Source organism: Lepidochelys kempii, chromosome 3 (genome assembly GCF_965140265.1).
Source record: "Lepidochelys kempii isolate rLepKem1 chromosome 3, rLepKem1.hap2, whole genome shotgun sequence".
Taxonomy (NCBI): Eukaryota; Metazoa; Chordata; order Testudines; family Cheloniidae; genus Lepidochelys; species Lepidochelys kempii.
In genome coordinates, this window is record NC_133258.1 from 192,242,192 (window position 1) to 192,269,172 (window position 26,981).

General features: G+C 53.3%; 2 protein-coding genes across 2 annotated transcripts; both read right to left on the reverse strand.

Moving 5' to 3' along the window:
* Positions 1-1,502: 1,502 nt before the first annotated feature.
* Positions 1,503-20,214, reverse strand: LOC140908850 (uncharacterized). The gene is made up of 12 exons (XM_073336746.1): positions 20,156-20,214; positions 16,037-16,226; positions 14,361-14,440; positions 13,833-13,938; positions 13,527-13,622; positions 12,749-12,853; positions 6,376-6,540; positions 5,162-5,330; positions 4,667-4,769; positions 4,184-4,306; positions 2,712-3,117; positions 1,503-2,159 (listed from the first exon to the last, which is right to left on the reverse strand). The coding sequence occupies exons 1-8, from the start codon at positions 20,212-20,214 to the stop codon at positions 5,202-5,204; spliced, it is 930 nt and encodes a 309-aa protein (XP_073192847.1). The 3' UTR covers positions 1,503-2,159; positions 2,712-3,117; positions 4,184-4,306; positions 4,667-4,769; positions 5,162-5,201.
* On the reverse strand, positions 16,137-26,813 carry LOC140909645 (uncharacterized). Its single transcript, XM_073339439.1, has 9 exons — positions 26,019-26,813; positions 25,526-25,628; positions 25,043-25,171; positions 21,336-21,497; positions 20,969-21,158; positions 20,156-20,258; positions 19,689-19,811; positions 16,933-17,097; positions 16,137-16,226 (listed from the first exon to the last, which is right to left on the reverse strand). The coding sequence occupies exons 1-3, from the start codon at positions 26,518-26,520 to the stop codon at positions 25,054-25,056; spliced, it is 723 nt and encodes a 240-aa protein (XP_073195540.1). The 5' UTR covers positions 26,521-26,813; the 3' UTR covers positions 16,137-16,226; positions 16,933-17,097; positions 19,689-19,811; positions 20,156-20,258; positions 20,969-21,158; positions 21,336-21,497; positions 25,043-25,053.
* Between the last annotated feature and the right edge of the window lie 168 nt (positions 26,814-26,981).

The window sequence follows — 26,981 nt, forward strand, 5'->3', positions numbered from 1 at the left end:
TTCCCTCCGTCAGAGCAACGGCAGACAATCGTTCCGCGCCTTTTTTCTGTGCAGACACCATATCACGGCAAGCATGGAGCCCGCTCAGATCACTTTGGCAATTCGGAGCACATTAAACACCACATGCATTATTCAGCAGTATATGCAGCACCAGAACCTGGCAAAGCGAAACCAGGCAAGTAGGCAATGTCAGCATGGTGACGAGAGCAATGAGGACATGGACACAGACTTCTCTCAAAGCACGGGCTCTGGCAATGTGGGCATCATGGTGCTAATGGGGCAGGTTCATGCCGTGGAACACCAATTCTGGGCTCAGGAAACAAGCACAGACTGGTGGGACCACATAGTGTTGCAGCTCTGGGACGATTCCCAGTGGCTGCGAAACTTCTGCATGCATAAGAGCACTTTCATGGAACTTTGTGACTTGCTTTCCCCTGCCCTGAGGCACACGAATACCAAGATGAGAGGAGCCCTCACAGTTGAGAAGCGAGTGGCAATAGCCCTGTGGAAGCTTGCAATTCCAGACAGCTACCGGTCAGTCGGGAATCAATTTGGAGTGGGCAAATCTACTGTGGGGGCTGCTGTGATGCAAGTAGCCAACGCAATCAAAGATCTGCTGATATCAAGGGAAATGTGACCTGGGAAATGTGCAGGTCATAGGCGATGGCTTTGCTGCAATGGGATTCCCTAACTCTGGTGGGGCCATAGATGGAACCCATATCCCTATCTTGGCACCGGAGCACCAAGCCGGCGAGTACATAACCAAAAGGGGTACTTTTCAGTAGTGCTGCAAGCACTGGTGGATCACAAGGGACGTTTCACCAACATAAACGTGGGATGGCCGGGAAAGGTACATGAAGCTCGCATCTTCAGGAACTCTGGTCTGTTTCAAAAGCTGCAGGAAGGGACTTTATTCCCAGACCAGAAAATAACCCTTGGGGATGTTGAAATGCCTATCGTTACCCTTGGGGACCCAGCCTACCCCTTAATGCCATGGCTCATGAAGCCGTACACAGGCAGCCTGGACAGTAGTCAGGAGCTGTTCAACTACAGGCTGAGCAAGTGCAGAATGGTGGTAGAATGTGCATTTGGACTTATAAAAGCTCGCTGGCGCAGTTTACTGACTCGGTTAGACCTCAGCAAAACCAATATTCCCATTGTTATTACTGCTTGCTCTGCGCTCCACAATATCTGTGAGAGTAAGGGGGAGACGTTTCTGGCGGGGTGGGAGGCTGAGGCAAATCGCCTGGCCGCTGGTTTCGCACAGCCAGACACCAGGGCGGTTAGAAGAGCACAGGAGGGAGCGGTGCACATCAGAGAAGCTTTGAAAACCAGATGCATGACTGGCTAGGCTACGGTGTGACAGTTCTGTTTGTTTCTCCTTGATGAAACCCCCTGCCCCTTGGTTCACTTTACTTCCCTGTAAGCTAACCACCCTCCCCTCCTCCCTTTGATCACCCCTTGCAGAGGCAATAAAGACAATGTTGCTTCACATTCATGCATTCTTTATTCATTCATCACACAAATAGGGGGATAACTGCCAAGGTAGCCCAGGAGGGGTGGTGGAGGAGAGAAGCACCAGGAGGGGTGGTGGAGGAGGGAAGGACAAGGCCACACAGCACTTTAAAAGTTTAAAACTTTAAAACTTATTGAATGCCAGCCTTCTGTTGCTTGGGCAATCTTCTGCGGTGGAGTGGCTGGGTGGCCAGAGGTCCCCCACCGCGTTCTTGGGCGTCTGGGTGTGGAGGCTATGGAACTTGGGGAGGAGGGCGGTTGGTTACACAGGGGCTGTAGCGGCAGTCTGTGCTCCTGCTGTCTTTCCTGCAGCTCAACCATATGCTGGAGCATATTAGTTTGATCCTCCAGCAGCCTCAGCATTGAATCCTGCCTCCTCTCATCACGCTGCCGCCACCTTTCAGCTTCAGCCCTTTCTTCAGCCCGCCACTTACTCTCTTCAGCCCGCCACCTCTCTTCCCGGTCATTTTGTGCTTTCCTGCACTCTGACATTGTCTGCCTCCACGCATTCGTCTGTGCTCCGTCAGTGTGGGAGGACAGCATGAGCTCAGAGAACATTTCATCGTGAGTGCGTTTTTTTCGCCTTCTAATCTTCGCTAGCTTCTGGGAAGGAGAAGATCCTGTGATCCTTGAAACACATGCAGCTGGTGGAGAAAAAAAAGGGAGAGTGGTATTTAAAAAGACACATTTTATAGAACAATGGGTACACTCTTTCACGGTAAACCTTGCTGTTAACATTATATACATAGCACATGTACTTTCGTTACAAGGTCGCATTTTGCCTCCCCCCAGCGCGTGGCTAAAAGTGGGGAACATTTCGTTCAGCCACAGGCAAACAGCCCAGCAGGAATGGGCACCTCTGAATGTCCCCTTAAGAAAAGCACCCTATTTCAACCAGGTGACCATGAATAAGATCACTCTTCTTAGGATAACACAGAGAGATAAAGAACGGATTTTTTTGAACGCCAGCAAACATACACTGCAATGCTTTGTTCTACAATGATTCCCGAGTACGTGCTACTGGCTTGGAGTGGTAAAGTGTCCTACCATGGTGGATGGAATAAGGCTGCCCTCCCCAGAAACCTTTTGCAAAGGCTTTGGGAGTACATCCAGGAGAGCCGCGAATGCCAGGGCAAATTTTTCATTCAACATGCTTGCTTTTAAACCATGTATAGTATTTTAAAAGGTAAACTCACCAGAGGTCCTTCTCTGCCTGGTAGGTCTGGGAGGCAGCCTTGGGTGGGTTTGGGGGGGTACTAGCTCCAGGTCCAGGGTGAGAAACAGTTCCTAACTGTCGGGAAAACTGGTTTCTCTGCTTGCTTGCTGTGAGCTATTTACAACCTCATCATCATCATCTTCTTCATCCCCAATACCTGCTTCCGTGTTGCCTCCATCTCCATTGAAGGAGTCAAACAACACGGCTGGGGTAGTGGTGGCTGAACCCCCTAAAATGGCATGCAGCTCATCATAGAAGCAGCATGTTTTCGGCTCTGACATGGAGCGGCCGTTTGCCTCTCTGGTTTTCTGGTAGGCTTGCCTCAGCTCCTTAAGTTTCACGCGGCACTGCTTCAGGTCCCTGTCATGGCCTCTGTCATTCATGCCCTGGGAGAATTTGAAAAATGTTTTAGCATTTCGAAAACTGGAACGTAGTTCTGATAGCACGGATTCCTCTCCCCATACAGCGATCAGATCCCGTACGTCCTGTTTGGTCCATGCTGGGGCTCTTCTGCAATTCTGGGACTCCATCATGGTCACCTCTGCTGATGAGCTCTGCATGGTCACCTGCAGCTTGCCACGCTGGACAAACTGGAAATTGAAATTCGAAACTTCGTGGGCCTTTTCCTGTCTACCTGGCCAGTGCATCTGAGTTGAGAGTGCTGTCCAGAACGGTCACAATGGAGCACTCTGGGATACCTCACGGAGGGCAATACTGTCTAACTGTGTCCACAGTACCCCAAATTTGACCCAGCAAGGTCGATTTCAGCGCTAATCCCCTTGTCGGGGGTGGAGTAAGGAAATTGATTTTAAGAGCCCTTTAAGTCGAAAAAAAGGGCTTCGTCATGTGGACAGGTGCAAGTTTAAATCGATTTAACACTGCTAAATTCGACCTCAACTCCTAGGGTAGACCAGGGCTTACTGATGCTGTGTCACCTCCCTATCCTGCTCACGGCTCTGCTCCTACGTCTAATGATGCCTTTACCCTGTTCACCACAACATCACACTGGGAGCTCATGTTGACGGGCTTCTCCACTGTGGCCCCGAAAACCCTTTCAGAGTCACTGCTTTCCTGGACACACTTCCCCATTCCAGAGGTGTGACCGGCATGCCCTGTTGCTAGCTATAGGACCTTGCATTTGGCTCTGGTCAAATTTCCTTGCTTTGAATGGGTCCAGTTTGCCAAATGAGCCAGATCCTTCTGTATCACTGCCCTCTCCTCATCAGTAATTACCACGCTGCCAGTATTTTGTCACCCATCAATATTATCAGCAGGGATTGTATGTTTGCTCCTAAATCACTGATAAAATTTTTTTTTAAAAATTTGTCCTTGAGAGCTTCTTCAGAGGCTTAGTACCCAGGACCAGCGCCCCACAGCACAGTGAGAAACGGACCCCTGCCCCTCCCCTGTCTCTGTCCTCCCTCCAGCGGCTGGGCGCTGTGACTCGCTCACCATAATTCTCTCCACCACAGCCACCTTAAAGCAGTGCGGCTCCAATGTGTCCTGTGCTCTCTGCTGTGCAGGGAGAAACGCAGGGTGGATGGCATGCAGGAACATGAGTTGCTGGTCCTCATCCTGCACCCACCAGGAGTGGGGTTAGGGGAGAGAGAGACAGTTAGCCAGGGACCTCCCTGCCCCACCCACACCAGCTGCAGGACTCAGGCCCGAATGGGGGACAGTGGGGTCCCAGCCATTATCCAAATCACCCACACCTCCTACACAAACAGGGTCAGGAACTGGGAAGGTGCATGTTGTGGGAGGAGACTCTGGCTGGTCTGTGACAAACAACCCTATTTCGGGGGTCCCAGATTATAGTGGAGAAAAATCCCTGTTAGAGCTGGTGGATCATCAGAGACAAAACGCTCTGCAGGGGGTCAGGGTGCTGGGAAGGGGTAGGACAATCTCAGTTCCAGCACAGCTGGGAAAGGTTTCTACCTTTTCTCAGCCTTGGAGCTACTCTCAGATGTTGTTCAGAGCAGCCTCCTCATGGCCATGTCCACGGCTACCTCCTCCTCGTCCTCTGAGTCCCTGGAGGTCCCTGCACCAGGGAGAGAAGGGAACAGGGTGACTCCTGCTGCCACGCAGGGGAAGGACAGGGGCATGGTGCGGCAATGTGCCCCCTTCCCACCTGCGGGACCCAGGGCAGATCAGGAACCACACTTCCCCCTCTCAGTGATGCCTTCAGCCCCCAACTCCTTCAGGAGCCCATAGCAAAGAGACCCTCCCTCCCCCACAGTGTCCTGGACTCACCTGCCCCCACCTGGAGCATCAAGGACCAAAGTGGAAGCATCTAGTATCAGTGGGGTTCATGTGGCTCAAGCCAGACGACCTGGGCTGGGGACCCGTCCCCACAGCACTGGTCGAGTGCCTGGGCCCAGGGTGTTCACAGCCCCCTCCTCACCCCTCCCTGAGCCCAGCCTGGTTCCTCACCTGGAACAAAGCAGCGGCGCACCTCGGCCTGGCTGCTGCCTCAGGCCCCGGCGCTGCTGCTGTCCCATGGGGAGCGGGCCGAGCTGCTGATGCTTGGACAGGGTTCCTCCACCTCCTGCCTTCGGGAGGCTGGAACGTCCTCAGTGACTGGGCAGTGCGATGCCTCCTGCTGGGAATCAGGGATGGAATTCTGGGGCCCGTGCTTCCCACACAACAAACCCCAGAGCCACCCTGCCCGGCTCCCCTACTCGGCTGAATCCTGCCTGCCCAGACACATCCTGGGACAGCTCCATTTCAGCCTAGCTGGTGCCCCTCCCACCTCACCACCTGCATCCGGAACAGGTTTCCTCCTCCAGAAGGCTGGGCGCTTCCACCTCCTGGCTCGGCCGGGAACTCCTTCCCCGCCAGAGGGGACAAAGGGACTCCTCTGCTCCTGGGGAAGATGGCAGCTGCTTCCCTCAGGCTCTGGGGCTACCTGCAGAGCCTTCTTTTTCAACATCCTCAGGAGCCTGGCCAGAATGGAACCGAGCGAGGAGGAGCCGTGAATCTGGGCCGAAGGCAGCCTCTCACTAACCGCCCTGTTTGGTCCCTCCCCATCCCTGTCCCTGACAGAGCAGCTCCTCCTCCCGACACAGGGGTGCAGGGAGTGCAATCTACACACACTGCCAGGAGTTCATTGCATCATCTGCTCCCAACGTGCCCCTTCATCGTTCCTGGTGCTGCAATACCCGGGAGTCCCCTCCTTTTCCAGCACTGGGGTCAGTCACAAAGACCACCTGTCACTTTGGACAAGCAGCTCCCTCCTGCTGTCCCAAGCCACACTCCCGCTCCAGGCTAGAGAAGGAACAGAATCCAGGAGTCCAGATTTCTCCTGGGAAACCATTCCCCACGTCAAAGTCCCTAGGCATAGCAAGCCCAGGGTCTCCTTTTTTCCCACTGATTTCATGCTCAGCAGCTCACAGGGTCTAGCCCAGTTCAGAGACTCTCAGCTTTGGGAACAGTCTCCCACAAGGGAAGGGCTGGGAGCCCCATTGCTGGGACCTTTCCAAACACACTGGAGATGGCTCTGGAGAAGCCCCTCCCCTGACTGAAAGCGAGGGACTCCTGGGGTCGCTTTGCAAATCAGATCTCCTTTCGGAGAGATTCTCTCACCCTCTTTCTGCCTCTCTCCAGACGGACGGGGGATGCCACAGAGGAACCCTAATTCCACTCACTTGCTCTAGGTGATAAAGCGATGCATAGTGGATGTTCATGGTTGCAAGCTGTTGCTCTCCCACCTCCTCATTCTCCAAGCCCAAGGCAGGCTGGAAACTGTGGTGACCTGAGGAATTACCCTGCCGAGCCAGCAGACAGGGTGGTGACACTGGGTGATCGACTAGCTGTGAAGAAAGAGTCTGTCTTATTGCCAAGAGATGGAGTAGCTCAGCCAGCAGCAGGGGGTGCAGAACACTGCCGTAGTGCAGGGGAGACAGCGCCTCCCAGATCCTGACATCCCAGCACTTTACACACCTTCCTGGAGCCTGGTGCTCTTATCAATTTCAAAATAATGAAATACAAATCAAATAGAATATTTCAGCTCTTCGATTAGGTCATAATCTGATCTGAGTAAACGTGATAGGACACCTCTTATTATCTCCTGCTCCAACTAATACTCTCCAATGGATCCCCATCCTCCCCGCACCGTGAGGTAGGTAAGAGCGGATTCTTATCCCTACTTGAAAGAGGGAGAAGCTAAGGCTGGGAAAGGAGAATTGACTTGTCTTAGGTCACACAGCCAGTCAGTGGCAGAGTTGGGAATAGGACCCAAGAGCCCAGACTTTCAGACTAACCATTGCATCTTGAATTTCATACATTGAATGACCTGAATAAAGAAAAGGAGTACTTGTGGCACCTTAGAGACTAACCAATTTATTTGAGCATAAGTTTTCGTGAGCTACAGCATCTGATGAAGTCAGCTGTAGTTCACGAAAGCTTATGCTCAAATAATATGGTTAGTCTGTAAGGTGCAACAAGCACTCCTTTTCTTTTTGCGAATACCGACAAACACGGCTGTTACTCTGAGACCTGAATAAAGTGTTCTCAAATGAACAACCACAGTTCAAAGAATTATTCACAAAGTATTTTAGAAGAACTGGAATGTTAGAGCGAATCATGAACTGCTCAGAAAACATTAATGCAGAGAAGCAGCAAAATTTGTCAACCATATGACTGGTTAGGTCTTATTTACTTGGTCTTAGAAGAGACCAACAAGGATCTGAGTCAACTCCCTGTTAATAATCCCCTACTCAGCCAATCAGGGTAGAGGGGAGGTAGGCTGCGGGTTCTAACCAGAGAGCCCAAAGGATGGCCCCGGTCACCAGTGGGGATCACTGTCCGAGCACTATTTCAGTCCCACATTTTTGGGGGACATCCCACAATGGGAACTGCAGAGCACCCCCGGACACACACATACACATACCCCTCTCCTGGTGGTGGGATGGGGAACAGAGGGAAGGACAAGAGAAGTAAGAGATGAAGAGAAAGGAGGGAGGGATGGAGGAAAAGGTAAAACCAAAAGGACACACCATAATCTCCCCAGTGATTCTCAGGGACAAAATCCTAGGTGGGGAATAAAATTCTGCCACCTTAAACTAGTGTTTTCCATGCCTAGATTTCAGCTGGCACCAGATGGATCAGACTGAACAGGTTCCAAACCTCTCAGAGGCTCTTACCTTCTCAACAGGAACATCTGTTTTCTCGTAAAATCTGTAAAAGAAAAGGAGGAAACTCCAAGGGGATTTCTCCTCACGCTCAAGAACGTAAACCCAAATACTCTCTCGGTCCTCAAAGAGAGACCTTGAGTAGGAATCTTGCTGAAGCAAAGCCACGGGGATCTCTGACGTTTCCCTGGCCCTGTGCCCCTGTCCTGTCTGGATGATGTCAGCATCTCTCTGTGAGGTCACCACCTCCCCATCACCTTTGACCAATAGGCTGAGCTCCTGCAAAAGGCCTTTGTGATCTCATTGCCACAACCACCCCGCCCCTGCACAGCTAATCTTCTGACGCTGGCCAGGCACTTTGGAGGTTTGAATTACTACCTGTGGATAACCCCACTCAATGAGGGTTCATTCTGGGAAGCAAGCCGGCTAGACAGTAAAACATCAGAGGCTGCTTCCAATGCTACACTCAGTTTTTCAGAAATTAGGAGACTGTATGGCCAGAAGAGGCCATTACAGCATCTCATCTGACCCCCTGCATATCACAGGCCTTCTGTAGACCACAATAGCTCCTTTTGGGACAAACACATTCCAGAAAGGCATCTAGTCTTCATTAAACGACATCAAGAGATGGAGAATCCACCACTTTCCTTGGCGGCTAGTTCCTGTGGTGAATCTTCCTCGCTGTTGAATATTTGTTCCTTATTTGAAGTATGAATTTCTCTCTTTTCACCTTCCAGCCATTGGGTCTTGTGATGCCGTGCTCTGTTAGATTAACGAGCCACTTCATAGCCAATATTTTCTTTCCATTAAGGCACTTCAACACTTCAATGAAGTCACCTTTCAATCTTCTTTCAATAAGCTAAACAGGTTGAGCTCTTTCAATAGCTCACTAGAAGGCACTTTTCTCCAGCCCTCAGAACATTTGGTGGATCTTTGATGCCCCAGCTCCAGTGTCTCAACATCTTTTTCAAATGAGGACACCAAAACCGGATGCCGTATTCCAATCTCATTCTCACTCATGCTCTGTCACCTCCCTATCCTACTCACCGCTCTGCTCCTACGTCTAATGATGGCTTTAGCCCTGTTTACCACAGCATCACACTGGGAGCTCATGTTGACGAGCTTCTCCACTTTGGCCCCAAAATCCCTTTCAGAGTCACTGCTTTTCTCGACACACTTCCCCATTCTGGAGGTGTGACCGGCATGCCCTGTTGCTAGCTACAGGACCTTGCATTTGGCTCTGTTCAAATTTCTTTGCTTTGAATGGGTCCAGTTTACCAAATGAGCCAGATCCCTCTGCATCACTGTCCTCTCCTCATTGGTAATTACCATGCTGCCAGTACTTTGTCACCCATCAGTCTTCTCAGCAGGGATTGTATGTTCGCTCCCAAATCACTGATAAAAATTATTTTAAAAAATTTGTCCTTGAGAGCTTCTTCAGAGCCTTTGTACCCAGGACCTCCTCCCCACAGCACAGTGAGAAAAGGCCGTCCAGCCCTGCTGGTACATAGTGGAGAAGCACAGAACAAACACACCTTTAAGACCTGTGCTGTCCATAGGCTCTGAAAAACATGTGGGGGTCAGCAGCTTACAAATGCACTACAGGCCTGTGTTGTAGACAGGTCCCAACGGTGTCTCGGTTTCCCACCCTCTAACATAGGGAGAACCAACAAAACCTTGATTAGCTCTATTTGATAGTTGGGGAAACCGAGGCACTCAGCATTGAAGACACTCACTCATAAGCCCAAATGCAGGAATACAAAATGGCAGGTCTTCTGATAGCCAGTCCTGGGACCTAGCCCCGCTTATCCTGGCCTCGCTACTCTAACTTTGGTCACAGCCTCCTTGGCTTTTCCTCCATGTCCCTTAACCCCACGTCACTGCAGAAGAAAGATTTTCTGTTAGCCAGCTGGCTCTAATACACGTGGATGTCATTCCAAAAGATGTGGTCTTGCTCAGTTCCATTTTATGGTTGGCGGAAGGAACCACTTGGTGACATTCTAGGGCCTGAGTTATACGGGCCAAAGGATTTCCTCTTCCATTGTGTCGTCAGCACCTTTGAGAGGAAGAAGTTGCTGTTAGCCCACAGCTTTCCGGTTTCAACCTGTCTCAGGGTGACATGGCCAGGAAAGGGGTTTGAGCTGAACTGCACCTAGCCCAGGTTATGCAGCTCCCTAGGGTGAAGGGAATAAGTGTGCGGGTCACGTGACAAGAAGCAGTATATGACTCAGACTCAGGCCTCTTGAGAGATATAAGGGCAGCCTGTGCTCAGCCAGGAGAGAGACCCCAAGGGGCGTAGGCATGGGAGGGGCTTGGATAGTCCTTGTAAGGTCAGGGACAAGCCAGCTAGGGGACAGGCTGAGAACTTAGGACAAGACCCTAGGAGGGAACGACATGGTAGTTCAGGTGACGGGGCAGACAGTCCACTTGGGTTAGGCTTCCAGGGCCAGACACCCACAGGTGAAGGTGATTGTCAGGGCTCCTGGTCTTCTTCCCCAGGGTAGATTTGATAGGGGAGAAGACTGATGCCGTAAGGGGGAAATAAGTTAACTCCTAGGTCACCCAGTGAGTTTATATCACGAATGCATAATCGGAAGGAGCCAATAGAAACATAGACTGCCCACAGAGGGAAAATGGAATGTCCCATGGAGGAAAGAGGCTCTCCCCGCCATTTCTTAACCTCGTGGGCTGTTCTCATGATCCCTTTCCTCCTTGGCTCTTTTGAAAGCAAGGTGCTCCTTGTTCCTCACTGCCCCATCTCCAAAAACTACTGCATGGTTCTCCTCATTCTGGCCCACTGCTGGCCACTTGTAGCACCCACTGTCCCAGGCAGCAGGCTTGACACAGCAGGTCTGGAAGTGTCTTCCAATGGAATGAAATAGAGGATATTTTCATTATATTGCCATGGGGAGAGGAAGAAAGAATAACCCACTTTCCTTTCTGTCTGTCCACAAGGCCATGATTTCCAACTTTGTGGAATGGGTCGATATCACTCATAAAGTCTCAAGTACACTCCATCTCATTTCTGCCCTTGGAGGATTCACACATAAACACCCTATGCAGGTGTGTGAGTAACATTGATTTTACTTTTAATCAATACCAAAGAAATTAAGAGGCTGGATCTGGCTGATGCAGGGTAGGCTCAAGTCGTCTTTTGGGGACTTTTCCCAGTACTGACTCTCACTTTGTTTCATGCTCCATCAAAAACTTCCAAACTTCACCTTCCGGGAGCAGAACAAAATCAGGACCCAAAGTAATATACTTTTGGTTAGAATGCAGCGTTCTGCAGGCAGCAGAGTGGATTCTCACCAACCCTCCTCTCGAATCCAGCAACAGAAAAGCCCGGAAGACACAGGGCAAAAGAATGCCTGCTGCACGAAGCATCATCTAAAGTCGCCTTCCAAGGAGTTAAAGAGAAGCCAGGATAAAAAAGGATTCAAAATTTACATTGTCACTGCTTCATGAGATAATAATTCGCTACCCAAAATATGCATCTGCAGCATTTGATCCGCGTCTGCAAGATAACAAAAAGCTCTCCTTGCCAAAATACGAACTCAGGCCTGCTAGGCCTTTTAGCCATTAACAGTATGAAAAGCTGTATCTTCAAGGTTTTTTCCCCTCTGTGTGGACTTGTGATGGGGAATACAAACCCCACATTCGGGAAGAAGGGGTTAAGGAGCTGCTCTGGCCTCAGCCAGCCCAGCTCCATCACACCTGCACGGGGTGCACAGACTGGACGAGGACTTGTGGGCAGACCAGGCAAGAGGAAGGACCTCTACCTTGAAGGCTCTGAAGGAAGGCAGGATCTCTCCCTCAGCAACTGCCTGAGGGAAGGGATGACCTGCTCCTGTTGCACCAGGGTTTAGTGTTCTGCCGCATCCACGAGGCAGCCACTGCAGAGGACCCAGCCACTGCCCCCCTCAACTCCCTGAGCTGTCTCATGCCCTGGCAGAGTGTCCTTACCTCCCCGACCCTGGCTGTGTTCCTGTAGCCCAGAAGCCTGCTCTCCTGGTGCCAGGCCCAGCACCACAGGTCTTTGGCCTCATGGATGGTCAGCCCCGGGAAAGAGACACACACCCACATCTGTCATTCTGGTTGCCGTGCTTGTGTCCTTCCAATCCCATTGGTGGCTGCACAGTGGGCAGAGTCCTCGCTGCGTGCCTGGCCCAACAGAATTGCAGGAAGTGGTGAAGAACGGAGATACAGAGAGACTCAACATCCAGACGGGGTCAGTCTGAGAGAAACTGCCTGGGGTCCCAGTCTCACTCTTCTATGGGGTGCCTTTTCCCAGCTGGGTTCCTTACCCCTCTGGTGCAGCAGCAGCTGGTAGAGCCGGTAAACCCCCTCCCTGGCCTGCCAGCTCATGTCCTTGGCTGGGTCACTGATGAACAGAGCCAGCTCTGCCACATGGTGACCCATCCTGGGGAATTCTGCTGCGTTCTAATGGAAGGGAGAGGGAGAGGGGACTCCATCAGCATTTCCCTGTCAGCTCCCAGTCCCCCCTGGGACAGGACTCTCCTTCCCCTCAGCCCCTCTGCAGGAAATGCTAGAGGATAGAAGCTAGAGCTAGACCCTTAATTTCCTCTGCTCCCAAGGGAGCCTGGAGCACAGGGATGTGGGCAGGGCCCTCCATGAGGACTTGCTTCCCCAGCTGCTCCAGGATGACACGAAGGCATGAGCCTGGAGCATGGTCCCCTTAAAAGCCCAGAGTCACCACTTACCAGGACAAGAAGTAATGGACTCAAGCCAAGCTCATTCTCTGCTCTCACTCTGCCTCCCCAAGAGGAACACTCCTAACCCACAGCCCCTGCAGCACCAGATCCTACAGCCAGTTGGAGCCAGCCCACCTATGCCTGGAGTCAGGAAGCTGGGGTCACAGGTCACTTACATCTAACTCAGGGAGGGTGATGGTGAATCTGAGGAGGGCTGTGCTGCTCCTATTAGCCCTGGCTCTCTCCTGCGACACCCTGGACATGATCCAGTAGTTCATGGGCTGCGGGAAAAGGAGGCAGCTCAGGATCAATGGGCAGGTACACGTATTGTGCAAATGCGACCCCCGCGTCCCGCATCCCCAGAGAGCTGAGACATTGTGCGCAGGGTGGAATATCTAATTCTTTGATTACAGGGCTTTAGAAAGGGATTGTTGCCCCCAGGACTATGCTTGTATCCTGCAGGTCACAACTTGTCATTGTCTCTCTAGATTGGAAGAATGTCTGGTGTTGGGGCTGGTCCCATCCGCCCTATACTCCCTCCCTGGCTCTCAAGTCCTTGGTTGGGTGAAGGGACTGAATGTGAGCACAATCCCCCCAGGAATCTCAGGGTCCCTTGGAGAGAAGGGCTGATTCTCTGGGGTCCTCCTGTTTCTCTAGAAAGGAGCCCATGACTCTTCTCTGAGGACGATCTTCTGGATCTCATAGGAGGGGTTCAGACTCTCACTCCCCAAGCCAGCCAGGGGCCCTGTGGTTACTGCGCAACAGAACCAGGCAGAGCTCTGGCTTGAAGTCCCAGCTCCTTCCTCAGTCCATCAAGGAGGAAGGGCCCGACACTGCATTGCACTGACTGCCCTGACCAAGGACAGACCACTGGGGGCCCAGCTAGGAGGACACACTGGAGAATGGATCGAAGAGTTAAGGTAAAATTGCCCCCACTCCTCTCATCGGGCTCACCTCCAAGATGTCGTGGAGCCTGTCGCTGTCTGGGGACTCTACCAGCAGGTTCCCCAGCAGGGCATCCATGAGGTTTGGCAAGACCCTATGCAGATCCTGCAAGCAAGGGAGAGCCATGGCTCAGAGCTAGGGAAACTGGGGCTACACCTGCCACAGGATGGGAAGAAGGGTCTCTGGGAAGCGCTGGTGAGATCCCCAAAACACATATCCTGGCCTCCCTCATTCACATCCCACTGCAGGCAATTAGCCAGGATTCATGGCAGGATGACAGCAGGCCCTTCGATCCATGATTTAAGCATGATCTACCTGGAGGTGGGTGGTGTCCTTCTCCGTGCCCAGGGTGAAGACGGCATGCGGGGCAGCTCGAAGGAGGTGGGTCTCTAGCTCTGGCTCCAGGGCAGCTGTCGTGGTGCTGGCAGGAGAGAGGAGCTGGTATTAGACCGTGCAGTGCGGAGACGGCACTGGTACCAACCCGGACGTGAAACTGCAGGGAAATAGGCCCAGACTGGCGAGAATGGAAACTGAGGCACCGAGCCAGGGAATGACAAGGCCAAGGTTTCCCAGACAGACAGTGGCAGGGTAGGAATAGAGCCTGTTCCCTGGACCCTGCTGCCCCCTCCTCTATCTGATTCTGGGAGTGAGCCTCTCCCCAAAGCCACTGCAAAGTAACTGGAGGGAAAAGAACGGCCCAGCCAGGAGAGTGTGAACCTTCCCAGCACCTCTGCCACAGGAGTCACCCTTGGGAGGTGAGCAGGGAGTGGGAGGGGCAGTGACTCCCAGCCGGGGGCCTCAGCAGCACCAGAATTCGGGGAACCGGGGGGAGGGTCTCGGTACCTGAGGTTGCCCACAGGAATCAGGGAGTTAGTGAGGATGGCGCTGGGTGGAGAGATATCAGGCAGCTCCTCAATGAGCTCCTGTGAGACCCAAAGGAGACAAAGGAGCGTGAGATTTGGGCCTGACTGACGCTTCTCAGTGAGGACATAACACAGCCAGCACCCCACACAGCCCGCAGGTCCCCCCACCTGCCTCCTGCTCCTCCGATTCCTATGCAGTAGTGACCAATCTCAGAATTTCTCCCATCTCTTCTCCCCAATCTTCAGCCCCAGCAATCCCTGCCCTCAGCTGCCCCCCCCAGCACCAACCATGCCCCATCCATTAGGCCGGGGTGACCCCTGCCCCTCCCATATCTCTGTCCTCCCTCCAGCGGCTGGGCGCCGTGTCTCTCTCAGCACAATAATCTCTACAACAGCCGCCTAGCAGCAGTGCGGCTCCAATGTGTCCCGCTCTCTCTGCTGTGCAGCGAGACACGCAGGGTGGATGGCATGCAGGAACATGAACTGCTGGGCCTCGTCCTGCACCCACCAGGAGTGGGGTTAGGGGAGACAAAGCCAGTGAGCCAGGGACCTCCCTGCCCCACCCACACCAGCTGCAGGACTCAGGCCTGAATGGGGGGTAGTCCAAATCACCCACGACTCCTACACAAGCAGAGTCAGGAACTGGAACAGTGCCTGTGGGGGGAGGAGACCCCGGCTAGTGTGTGACAAACACCCCCATCCTGGGGGTCCCAGATGATGGTGGAGAAAAGACCCTGTTACGGCTGGTGGATCATCGGAGACAAGACGCTCTGCAGGGGGTCAGGGTGCTGGGAAGGGGCAGGACAATGTCAGTTCCAGCACAGCTGGGGACTGTTTCCACTTTTCTTGGCCTTTGAACTGCTCTTGGGTGTTCTTGACAGCAGCCTCCTCCATGGCAACGTTCACCCATTCCTCCTCCTCGTCCTCCGAGTCCCTGGCGGTCCCTGCACCAGGGACAGAAGTGGGGAGGCTAACTCCTGTTCCACTCGGAGGAAAGACAGGGGCATGGTGGGGCAATGTGCCCCCTCTCCACCTCTAGGATCCGGGGGGGGGGATCAGACCCCACACTCCCACCTCTCAGTGATGCCTTCAGCCCCCAACTCCTTCAGGAGCCCAAAGCAAAGAGAGCCCCCCAGACTGTCCTGAACTTCCTGCGTGGTGCTTCACCCGCCCCAACCTGGAGCATCAAGGACCAAAGTGGAAGCATCTAGTATCAGTGGGGTTTATGTGGCTCAGGCCTGACACCTGGGCTAGGGATCTGCCCGCAAAGCACTGGTCGAGTGCCTGGGCCCAGGGTGGCTTCTCACAGTCCCCTCCTCACCCCTCCCTGAGTCCAGCCTGGCTTCTCAGCTGAAACAAAGCAGCAGCGCCCCTCCCTGAGTCCCAGGAGCTGCTGCTGTTCCATGGGGAGTGGGCCAAGTTACTGGTGCTGGGACAGAGACCCTTCACCTTCTGCCCTGGGGAGGCTGGAATGTCCTCAGTGACCGGGCAGGGCAATACCTCCTCCTGGGAATCAGGGCTGAGCTCCTGGGACCTGTGCTTCCCACACAACAAACCCCAGAGCCACCCAGCCCGGCTCCCCTCCTGGGTTGGGTCCTGCCTGCCCAGCCACATCCTGGGACAGCTCCATTTCGGCCTCGCTGGTGTCTCTCCCACCTCGGTGCCTGCGCTGGGAGCGGGTTTCCTCCACCAGAAGGCTGGGCGCTTCCACCTCCTGGCTCGGCCGGGAACTCCTTCCCCGCCAGAGGGGACAAAGGGACCGCTCTGCTCCTGGGAAAGATGGCAGCTGCTTCCCTCAGGCTCTGGGGCCACCTGCAGAGCCTTCTTCCTCAATATCCTCAGGAGCCTGGCCAGAATGGAACCGAGCGAGGAGCAGCCGTGAGTCTGAGCCCAAAGCAGCCTCTCACTAACCGCCCTGTTTGGTCCCTCCCCATCCCTGTCCCTGCCAGAGCAGCTCCTCCTCTCCACACAGGGGTGCAGGGAGTACAATCTACACAAACTGCCAGGAGTTCATTGCATCATCTGCTCCCAACGTTCCCCTTCATCATTTCTGGTGCAGCAATACCTGGGGAGTCTCCTCCTTTTCCAGCACTGGGGTCAGTCACAAAGACCACCTGTCACTTTGGATGAGCAGCTCCCTCCTGCCGTCCCAGGCCACACTCCCTGTCCGGGCTACAGAAGGAACAGAATCCAGGAGTCCAGATTTCTCCTGGGAAACCGTTTCCCATGTCAAAGTTCCTAGGCATAACAAACCCTGGGTCCCCTTGTTTCCCACTGATTTCCATGCTCAGAAGGTCACAGCATCTGGCCCAGCTCAGAGACTCTCAGCCTGGGGAACAGTCTCCCACGAGGGAAGGGCTGGGAGCCCCATTGCTGGGATCTTTCCAAACACACTGGAAACAGTTCTGGAGAAGTCCCTCCCTGGACTGAGAGCGAAGGACTCCTGGGGTCGGTTTGCAAATCCGATCTCCTTTCGGAGACATTCTCTCCCCTCTTTGTGCCTCTCCCCAGACAGACAGGGAATGCCACAGAGGAACCCTAATGCCACTCACTTGCTCTAGGTGATGAAGAGATGGATGACAGATGTCCAGGGTGGCCAGCTTTCGCTCACCCTCATCCTCATTCTCCAAGCTCAAGGCAGGCTGGAAAGGGTGGTGACCTGAGGAATTACCCTGCCGAGACACCAGGAAGGGTGATGACACTGGGCGATCGACTGGCTGTGAAAACAAGAATCTGTCTTATTGCCAAGGGACGGAGTAAGTCAGCCAGCAGCAGGGGGTGCAGAACACTGCCCTAGTGCAGAGGGGTGGGGGAAACCCCACCTCTCACTCCTGACATCCCAGCACTTTACACACCTTCCTGGAGCCTGCTGCTCTTATCAATTTCAAAAGAATAAAAGACAAATCAAATAGAATATTTCAGCTCTTCGATTAGGTCATAATCTGATCTGAGTAAACGTGATAGGACACCTCATACTATGCACTGCTCCGAGTGACACGCTCCAATGGATCCCCATGTTCCCCCAACCCTGAGTTAGGTAGGAGCGGATTGTTATCCCTACTTGAAAGAGGGAGAAGCTAAGGCTGAGAAAGGAGAATTGACTTGTCTTTGCCACAGACTGGCTGTGTGACCTCAGTTGGGAATATGACCCAAGAGCCCCGACTTTCAAACTAACCTTCGGACCTGGAATTTCATACATTGAATGACCTGAATAAAGTGCTCTCAAATGACCAACCACAGTTCATAGTAATTATTCAGAAAGTATTTTAGGAGAACTAGAATGTTAGAGCGAATCATGAAATGCTCAGAGACAATTAATGCAGAGAAGCAGCAAAATTTGTCAACCATATGGCTGGTTATGACTTATTTCCTTGGTCTTAAAGGAGATCAACAAGACTTGAGTCTCCTCCCTGTCAATAACCCCCTGCTCAGCCAATCAGGGTAGACGGGTGGGAGGCTGCAGGTTCTCACCAGAGAGCACAAAGGATGGCCCCAGTCACCAGTGGGGATCACTGTCCGAGCATTATTTCAGTCCCACATTTTTGGGTGGACATCCCACAATGGCAGCTGCAGAGCACCCCCCAGGACACACACAAACACACACACCCCTCTCCTGGAGGTGGGAAGGGAACAGGGGAAAGGACAAAAGAAGTAAGAGATGAAGAGAAAGGAGGGAGGGATGGAGGAAAAGGTAAAACCACCCAAAGGACAAACCCTAATGTCCCCAGTGATTCTAAGGGACAAAATCCTAGGTGTTTGGCTGAAAATTCTGCCATCTTAAACTAGTGTTTTCCATGCCTAGATTTCAGCTGGCACCAGATGGATCAAATGGAACAGGTTCCAAACCTCTCAGAGGCTCTTACCTTCTCAACAGGGACGTATGTTTTCTAGTAAAATCAGTAAAAGGAAAGGAGAAAACTTCAAAGAGGTTCCTCCTCGTGCTCACGTACGTGAACCCTAATACTCTCTCAGTCCTCAAAGAGAGACCTCGAGAAGGAGACTTGCTGAAGCAAAGCCACAGGGATCTCTGACGTTTCCCTGGACCTGCACCCCTGTCCTGCCTGGCTGATGTCAGCATCTCTCTGTGAGGTCACCACCTCCCCATCACCTTTGACCAATAGGCTGAGCTCCTGCAAAAGGCCTTTGTGATCTCTCTGACACACCCACCCCTCTCCTGCACAGCTAATGTCCTGCTTCTGGCCAGACACTTTGGAGGTTTCAGCTACTAGTACCCTGTGGATCATCCCACTCAATGAGGGTTCATTCCAGGAAGGAAGCCGGCTAGACAGTAAAACATCAGAGGCTGCTCCCAATTCTACACTCAGTTTTTCAGAAATTAGGAGACTGTATGGCCAGAAGAGGCCATTACAGCATCTCATCTGAACCCCTGCATATCACAGGCCTCCTGTAGACCACAATAGCTCCTGTCGGGGCAAACAGATTCCAGGTAGGCATCTAGTCTTCATTAAAGACATCAAGAGATGGAGAATCCACCACTTTCCTTGGTGGCTAGTTCCTGTGGAGAATCATCCTCGCTGTTCAATATTTGTTCCTTATTTGAAATATGAATTTCTTTCTTTTCACCTTCCAGCCATTGGGTATCGTGATGCCGTGCTCTGCTAGATTAAGGAGCCCCTTCATACCCAATATTTTCTCTCCATTAAGGCACTTCAACACTTCAATAGCTCACTAGAAGGCATTTTTCTCCAGCCCTCAGAACATTTGCTGGCTCTTTGATGCCCCAGCTCCAAGGTCTCAACATCTTTTTCAAATGAGGACACCAAAACCGGATGCCGTATTCCAATCTCAGTCTCACTCATGGTCTGTCACCTCCCTATCCTACTCACCGCTCTGCTCCTACGTCTAATGATGGCTTTAGCCCTGTTCACCACAGAATCACACTGGGAGCTCATGATGACAGGCTTCTCCACTATGGCCCCGAAAACCCTTTCAGAGTCACTGCTTTCCTGGATATACTTCCCCATTCTGGAGGTGTGACAGGCATGCCCTGTTGCTAGCTATAGGACCTTGCATTTGGCTCTGGTCAAATTTCTTTGCTTTGAATGGGTTCAGTTTGCCACCCACCAGTCACCCACCAGTGTATTTTGTCACCCACCAGTCTTCTCAGCAGGGATTGTATGTTTGCTCTCAAATCACTGATAAAAAATATTTTAAAAATTCCTCCTTGATATCTTCTTCAGAGCCTTAGTACCCAGAACCTGCGCCCCACAGCACAGTGAGAAAAGGACCCCTTCCCCTCCCATGCCTCTGTCCTCCCTCCAGCGGCTGGGCGCTGTGTCTCGCTCACCACAGTCCTCTCCACCACAGCCGCCTTGCAGCAGTGCGACTCCAATGTGTCCTGTGCTCTCTTCCGTGTAGCGAATCACGCGGGGTGGATGGCATCCAGGAACATGAGCTGCTGGGCCTTGTCCTGCACAAACCAGGAGTGGGGTTAGGGGAGAGAGAGCCAGTTAGCCAGGGACCTCCCTGCCCCACCCACACCAGCTGCAGGACTCAGGCCTGAATGGGGGATAGTGGGGACCCAGCCATTGTCCAAATCAACCACAACCCCTACACAAACAAGGTCAGGAACTGGGACAGTGCATGTTGGGGGAGGAGACCCTGGCTGGTCTGTGACAAACACCCCTATTTAGGGGGTCCACGATCATAGAGGAGAAAAGTCCCTGTTAGAGCTGTTAGAGCTCTGCAGGGGGTCAGGGTGCTGGGAAGGGGCAGGACAATCTCCGTTCCAGCACAGCTGGGAAAGGTTTCTACCTTTTCTCGGCCTTGGAACTGCTCTCGGATGTTCCTGAGAGCAGCCTCCTCATGGCCATGTCCACGGCTACCTCCTCCTCGTCCTCTGAGTCCCTGGAGGTCCCTGCACCAGGGAGAGAAGGGGACAGGGTGACTCCTGCTGCCACGAGGGGAAAGGACATAGGCATGGTGGGGCAATGTGCCCCCTTCCCACCTGCGGGACCCAGGGCAGATCAGGACCCACACTTCCCCCTCTCAGTGATGCCTTCAGCCCCCAACTCCTTCAGAAGCCCATAGCAAAGAGACCCTCCCTCCCCCACAGTGTCCTGGACTCACCTGCCCCCACCTGGAGCATCAAGGACCAAAGTGGAAGCATCTAGTATCAGTGGGGTTCATGTGGCTCAAGCCAGACACCTGGGCTGGGGACCCGTCCCCACAGCACTGGTCGAGTGCCTGGGCCCAGGGTGTTCACAGCCCCCTCCTCACCCCTCCCTGAGCCCAGCCTGGTTCCTCACCTGGAACAAAGCAGCGGCGCACCTCGGCCTGGCTGCTGCCTCAGGCCCCGGCGCTGCTGCTGTCCCATGGGGAGCGGGCCGAGCTGCTGGTGCTTGGACAGGGTTCCTCCACCTCCTGCCTTCGGGAGGCTGGAAGGTCCTCAGTGACTGGGCAGGGCGATGCCTCCTGCTGGGAATCAGGGCTGGGATTCTGGGGCCCGTGATTCCCAAACAACAAGCCCCAGGGCCACCCTGCCCGGCTCCCCTCCTGGGTTGGGTCCTGCCTGCCCAGCCGCATCCTGGGACAGCTCCATTTCGGCCTGGCTGGTGCCTCTCCCACCTCAGTGCCTGTGCTGGGAGCGGGTTTCCTCCTCCAGAAGGCTGGGCGCTTCCACCTCCTGGCTCGGCCGGGAACTCCTTCCCCGCCAGAGGGGACAAAGGGACTCCTCTGCTCCTGGGGAAGATGGCAGCTGCTTCCCTCAGGCTCTGAGGCCACCTGCAGAGCCTTCTTTCTCAACATCCTCAGGAGCCTGGCCAGAATGGAACCGAACGAGGAACAGCCGTGAGTCTGGGCCCAAAGCAGCCTCTCACTAACCGCCCTGTTTGATCCCTCCCCATCCCTGTCCCTGCCAGAGCATTCTCTCCCCTCTTTCTGCCTCTCCCCAGACAGACGAGGGACGCCACAGAGGAACCCTAATGCCTCTCACTTGCTCTAGGTGATGGAGAGATGGATGTCAGATGTTCAGGGTGGCCAGCTTTGGCTCGCCCTCCTCATTCTCCAAGCTCAAGGCAGTCTGGAAAGGGTGGTGACCTGAGGAATTACTCTGCCGAGACACCAGGCAGGGTGATGACACTGGGCGATCGACTGGCTGTGAAAAGAAGAATCTGTCTTATTACCAAGGGACGGATTAACTCAGCCAGCTGTAGGGGGTGCAGAACACTGACCCAGTGCCGGAGGGTGGGGGGGGAACTGCGCCTCCCAGCTCCTGACATCCCAGCACTTTACACAGCTTCCTGGAGCCTGCTGCTCTTATCAATTTCAAAAGAATAAAATACAAATAAAATGGAATATTTCAGCTCTTCGATTAGGTCATAATCTGATCTGAGTAAACGTGATAGGACACCTCATACTATGCACTGCTCTGAGTGACACGCTCCAATGGATCCCCATCTTCCCCCCACCGTGAGTTAGGCAGGAGCGGATTGTTATCCCTACTTGAAAGAGGGAGAAGCTAAGGTTGAGAAAGGAGAATTGACTTTTCTTTGCCACAGACTGGCTGTGTGACCTCAGTTGGGAATAGGACCCAAGAGCCCCGACTTTCAAACTAACCTTCGGACCTGGAATTTCATACGTTGAATGACCTGAATAAAGTGCTCTCAAATGACCAACCACAGTTCATAGTAATTATTCAGAAAGTATTTAAGGAGAACTAGAATGTTAGAGAGAATCATGAACTGCTCAGAGGCAATTAATGCAGAGAAGCAGCAAAATTTGTCAACCATGACTGGTTATGACTTATTTATGTAAGCAGTGTCAGGATGAGCTCCGCCCTGACATCTGGTGGTGAGGTGTGGCAAGTTGTGGAAAAGAACTTCAGGGGCCGAGCTCATTTGCATAGGCACACCCACCCCGCCCAGAATAGCTGCCCAAATGGTCACTTTGGCTGCTGTGGGATCCCCAGTGTCTCTGTTATTGGGGCAGGAAGAATAAATTGTTATTACCCTGATTATGGGAACTGTGCTTGGAACTGTACTTGGCCTTTTGTTATGATGGAGGGACTCACCATCAACTAAGTAGCACTCGCTAGGCAAGGGTCATGGGTTCCAAAACTCTGTGAATTGAGAGAGGTTTGGGGACAAGTATTAATACTTGGTGGTATGGGCCCCTTGGTGAGGGCCTTACATGTTAATTGCACTTCTTCCTCTCTCTATTGTAGAATGTCAGAGCTAATTTTGATTTCATTAGGAGTCTAGTTACAGGCAGCTGAGCTCACTTTGGGTTAATAGCGCACCAGTACTGAGGCTCCCCTACTACAAGCTGAATTCACCAAAGAGCTGAACTGACTAAAAGCTGAAATCACTGAGCGTTGTGTTAAGTAGTGGGGGAGCCTGAAGATATATTGTGGAGAAGTTTGCGGGACGGCGGGAGCTGCTTGTGGGCCGTGGAGCGAAGCTGAGCAAAGCAGTGCGTGGGGTGGCTGGTGGAGTGGAGCAGAGAGGAGCGAAGGCCTATGGAGCTGTGGGGCGGTCAGCTTCAGATCATGTAAGGTGCCTTTTACCCCCGCCCCCATCTCCACCCAGGTTGGGAGGTAAAGCTCTGCAGATAAACTTTTGAACTCTGGGGCTGCCCTGACCAGGGACAGAGACTTTTGGGTCATTGGACTTTTGGGACTTTGGGTGATTTGGGGTTGCTGGACTCAAGAACCCAAGGGAAAGGGCATGCCCAAATTTGCTTGGGGTGGGTTTTTTGCTCATGGGTTGTGTTATGAATCCTGTTGGTGGTGTTTCCGCAACATAATGCCACATTGTTTCTCTGTTATTAAAAGACTTTTTGCTACACTCAGGCTAGGTGCTTGCGAGAGGGGAAGTATTGCCTCTTGGAGGCGCCCAGCGGGGGTGGTATATACTTGTCCCAGGTCACTGGGTGGGGGCTCGAGCCGATTTGCATTGTGTTATTGGAATGGATCCCCTAGATATTGAACCCGGACCTTGTTGCTGCCACCTCTGACGGGCAGAAAGGTTGCATTTACTTGGTCTTAAAAGAGACCAACAAGGACCTGAGTCTCCTCCCTGTCAATAACCCCCTGCTCAGCCAATCAGGGTAGACGGGTGGGAGGCTGCAGGTTCTCACCAGAGAGCCCAAAGGATGGCCTCGGTCACCAGTGGGGATCACTTTCCGAGCACTATCTCAGTCCCACATTTTTGGGTGGACATCCCACAATGGGAGCTACAGAGCACCCCCCCAAGGACACACACACACACACCTCCTGGTGGTGGGAGGGGAACAGGGGAAAGGACAAAAGAAGTAAGAGATGAAGAGAAAGGAGGGAGGGATGAAGGGAAGGGTAAAACCAAAAGGACACACCCTAATGTCCCCAGTGATTCTAAGGGACAAAATTCTAGGTGTTCGGCTGAAAATTCTGCCATCTTAAACTAGAGTTTTCCATGCCTAGATTTCAGCTGGCACCAGATGGATCAGACTGAACAGGTTCCAAACCTCTCAGAGGCTCTTACCTTCTCAACAGGGACGTCTGTTTTCTAGTAAAATCAGTAAAAGGAACTTCAAAGAGGTTCCTCCTCGTGCTCACGTACGTGAACCCTAATACTCTCTCAGTCCTCAAAGAGAGACCTCAAGAAGGAGACTTGCTGAAGCAAAGCCACAGGGATCTCTGACGTATCCCTGGACCTGCACCCCCGTCCTGCCTGGCTGATGTCAGCATCTCTCTGTGAGGTCACCACCTCCCCATCACCTTTGACCAATAGGCTGAGCTCCTGCAAAAGGCCTTTGTGATCTCACTGCCACAACCACCCCTCCCCTGCACAGCTAATCTCCTGACGCTGGCCAGACACTTTGGAGGTTTGAATTACTCCCTGTGGATCACCCCACTCAATGAGGGTTCATTCTGGGAAGCAAGCCGGCTAGACAGTAAAACATCAGGGACTGCTTCCAATGCTACACTCAGCAACACTTCAATGAAGTCACCTCTCAATCTTCTTTCAATAAGCTAAACAGGTTGAGCTCTTTCAATAGCTCACTAGAAGGCATTTTTCTCCAGCCCTCAGAACATTTGGTGGCTCTTTGTTGCCCCAGCTCCAAGGTCTCAACATCTTTTTCAAATGAAGACACCAAAACCGGATGCCGTATTCCAATCTCAGTCTCACTGATGCTCTGTCACCTCCCTATCCTATTCACGGCTCTGCTCCTACGTCTAATGATGGCTTTAGCCCTGTTCACCACAGCATCACACTGGGAGCTCATGTTGACAGGCTTCTCCACTATGGCCCCGAAAACCCTTTCAGAGTCACTGCTTTCCTCGACACACTTCACCATTTTGGAGGTGTGACCGGCAAGCCCTGTTGCTAGCTATAGGACCTTGCATTTGGCTCTGGTCAAATTTCTTTGCTTTGAATGGGTCCAGTTTGCCAAATGAGCCAGATCCTTCTGTATCACTGCCCTCTCCTCATCAGAAATTACCACTCTGCCAGTATTTTGTCACCCAACAGTATTATCAGCAGGGATTGTATGTTTGCTCCCAAATCACTGATAAAAATTATTTGAAAAAAATTGTCCTTGAGAGCTTCTTCACAGCCTTAGTACCCAGGACCTGCGCCCCACAGCACAGTGAGAAACGGACCCCTGCCCCTCCCCTGTCTCTGTCCTCCCTCCAGTGGCTGGGCGCTGTGTCTCACTCACCACAATAATCTCTACAACTGCCGCCCTGCAATAGTGCGGCTCCAATGTGTCCTGCTCTCTCTGCTGTGCTGCGAGACACGCAGGGTGGATGGCATGCAGGAACATGAGCTGCTGGGCCTCATCCTGCACCTACCAGGAGTGGGGTTAGGGGAGAGAGAGACAGTTAGCCAGGGACCTCTTTGCCCCACCCACACCAGCTGCAGGACTGGGGCCTGAATGGGGGATAGTGGGGACCCGGCCATTGTCCAAATCACCCACACCTCCTACACAAACAGGGTCAGGAACTGGGACAGTGCATGTTAGGGGAGGAGACTCTGGCTGGTCTGTGACAAACACCCTTATTTTGGGGGTCCCACATCATAGTGAAGAAAAGTCCCTGTTAGAGCTGGTGGATCATCAGAGGCAAGACCCTCTGCAGGGGGTCAGGGTGATGGGAAGGAGAAGGACAATCTCAGTCCCAGCACAGCTGGGAAAGCTTTCTACCTTTTCTCGGCCTTGGTACTGCTTTCGCATGTTCTTGAGAGCAGCCTCCTCATGGCCATGTCCACAGCTGCCTCCTCCTCATCCTCCCTATCCCTGGTGGTCCCTGCACCAGGGAGAGAAGGGGACAGGGTGACCCCTGCTGCCACGCGGGGGAAGGACAGGGGCATTGAGGGGCAATGTGCCCCCTTCCCACCTGCGGGACCCAGGGCAGATCAGGAACCACACTTCCCCCTCTCAGTGATGCCTTCAGCCCCCAACTCCTTCAGGAGCCCATAGCAAAGAGACCCTCCCTCCCCCACAGTGTCCTGGACTCACCTGCCCCCACCTGGAGCATCAAGGACCAAAGTGGAAGCATCTAGTATCAGTGGGGTTCATGTGGCTCAAGCCAGACACCTGGGCTGGGGACCCATCTCCACAGCACTGGTCGAGTGCCTGGGCCCAGGGTGTTCACAGTCCCCTCCTCACCCCTCCTGAGCCCAGCCTGGCTCCTCACCTGGAACAAAGCAGCGGCGCACCTCGGCCTCGCTGCTTCCTGATTCCCAGGTGCTGCTGCTGTCCCATTGGGGGCGGGCTGAGTTGCTGGTGCTGGGACAGGGTTCCTCCACCTTCTGCCCTGGGGAGACTGGAACGTCCTCAGTGACTGGGCAGGGCAATGCCTCCTGCTGGGAATCAGGGCTGAGCTCCTGGGGCCCGTGCTTCCCACACAACAAGCCCCACAGCCATCCTGCCCGGCTCCCCTCCTTGTCTGAGTCCTGCCTGCCCAACCGCATCCTGGGACAGCTCCATTTCGGCCTGGCCTCTGCCCCTCCCATCTCGGTGCTTGTGCCGGGATCGGGTTTCCTCCACCAGAAGGCTGGGCGCTTCCACCTCCTGGCTCGGCCAGGAGCTCCTTCCCCACCAGAGGGGATGAAAGGACTGCTCTTCTCCTTGGGAACATGGCAGCTGCTTCCCTCAGGCTCTGAGGCCACCTGCAGAGCCTTCTTCCTCAACATCATCAGGAGCCTGGCCAGAATGGAACCAAGCGGGGAGCAGGCGTGAATCTGGGCTCAAGGCAGCCCCTCACTAACCAGCCTTTTTGTCCCTCCCCATCCCTGTTCCTGTCAGAGCAGCTCCTCATCCCCACACAGGGGTGCAGGGAGTGCAATCTACACACACTGCCAGGAGTTCATTGCATCATCTGCTCCCAACGTTCCCCCTCGTCATGCCTGGTGCAGCAATACCCGGGGAGTCTCCTCCTTTTCCAGCACTGGGGTCAGTCACAAAGACCACCTGTCACTTTGGACAAGCAGCTCCCTCCTGCCATCCCAGGCCACACTCCCAAACCAGGCTAGAGAAGGAACAGAATCCAGGAGTCCAGACTTCTCCTGGGAAACCATTCCCCACGTCAAGGTCCACCTCTGCCAATCGGGGTAGAGGCTGAAGGGCGGGAGGCTGCGGGTTCTCACCAGAGAGCCCA

Bases quoted from the DNA above. Each gene is read 5' to 3' on its own strand.
- LOC140909645 (XM_073339439.1), bottom strand. From the start codon at position 26,520: ATGATGTTGAGGAAGAAGGCTCTGCAGGTGGCCTCAGAGCCTGAGGGA. The intron at 25,629-26,018 runs GTGAGGAGCCAG...TCCCTGGTGCAG, and splicing joins GCGCCGCTGCTTTGTTCCAG to GGACCACCAGGGATAGGGAG. The intron at 25,172-25,525 runs GTAGAAAGCTTT...CACTCCTGGTAG, and splicing joins AGTACCAAGGCCGAGAAAAG to GTGCAGGATGAGGCCCAGCA.
- LOC140908850 (XM_073336746.1), bottom strand. From the start codon at position 20,214: ATGGCCATGAGGAGGCTGCTCTCAGGAACATCCGAGAGCAGTTCCAAG. The intron at 16,227-20,155 runs GTAGAAACCTTT...CATTCTGGCCAG, and splicing joins AGTTCCAAGGCCGAGAAAAG to GCTCCTGAGGATATTGAGGA. The intron at 13,939-14,360 runs GTACCGAGACCC...CTCTCCTGCCAG, and splicing joins ATTCCTGTGGGCAACCTCAG to CACCACGACAGCTGCCCTGG.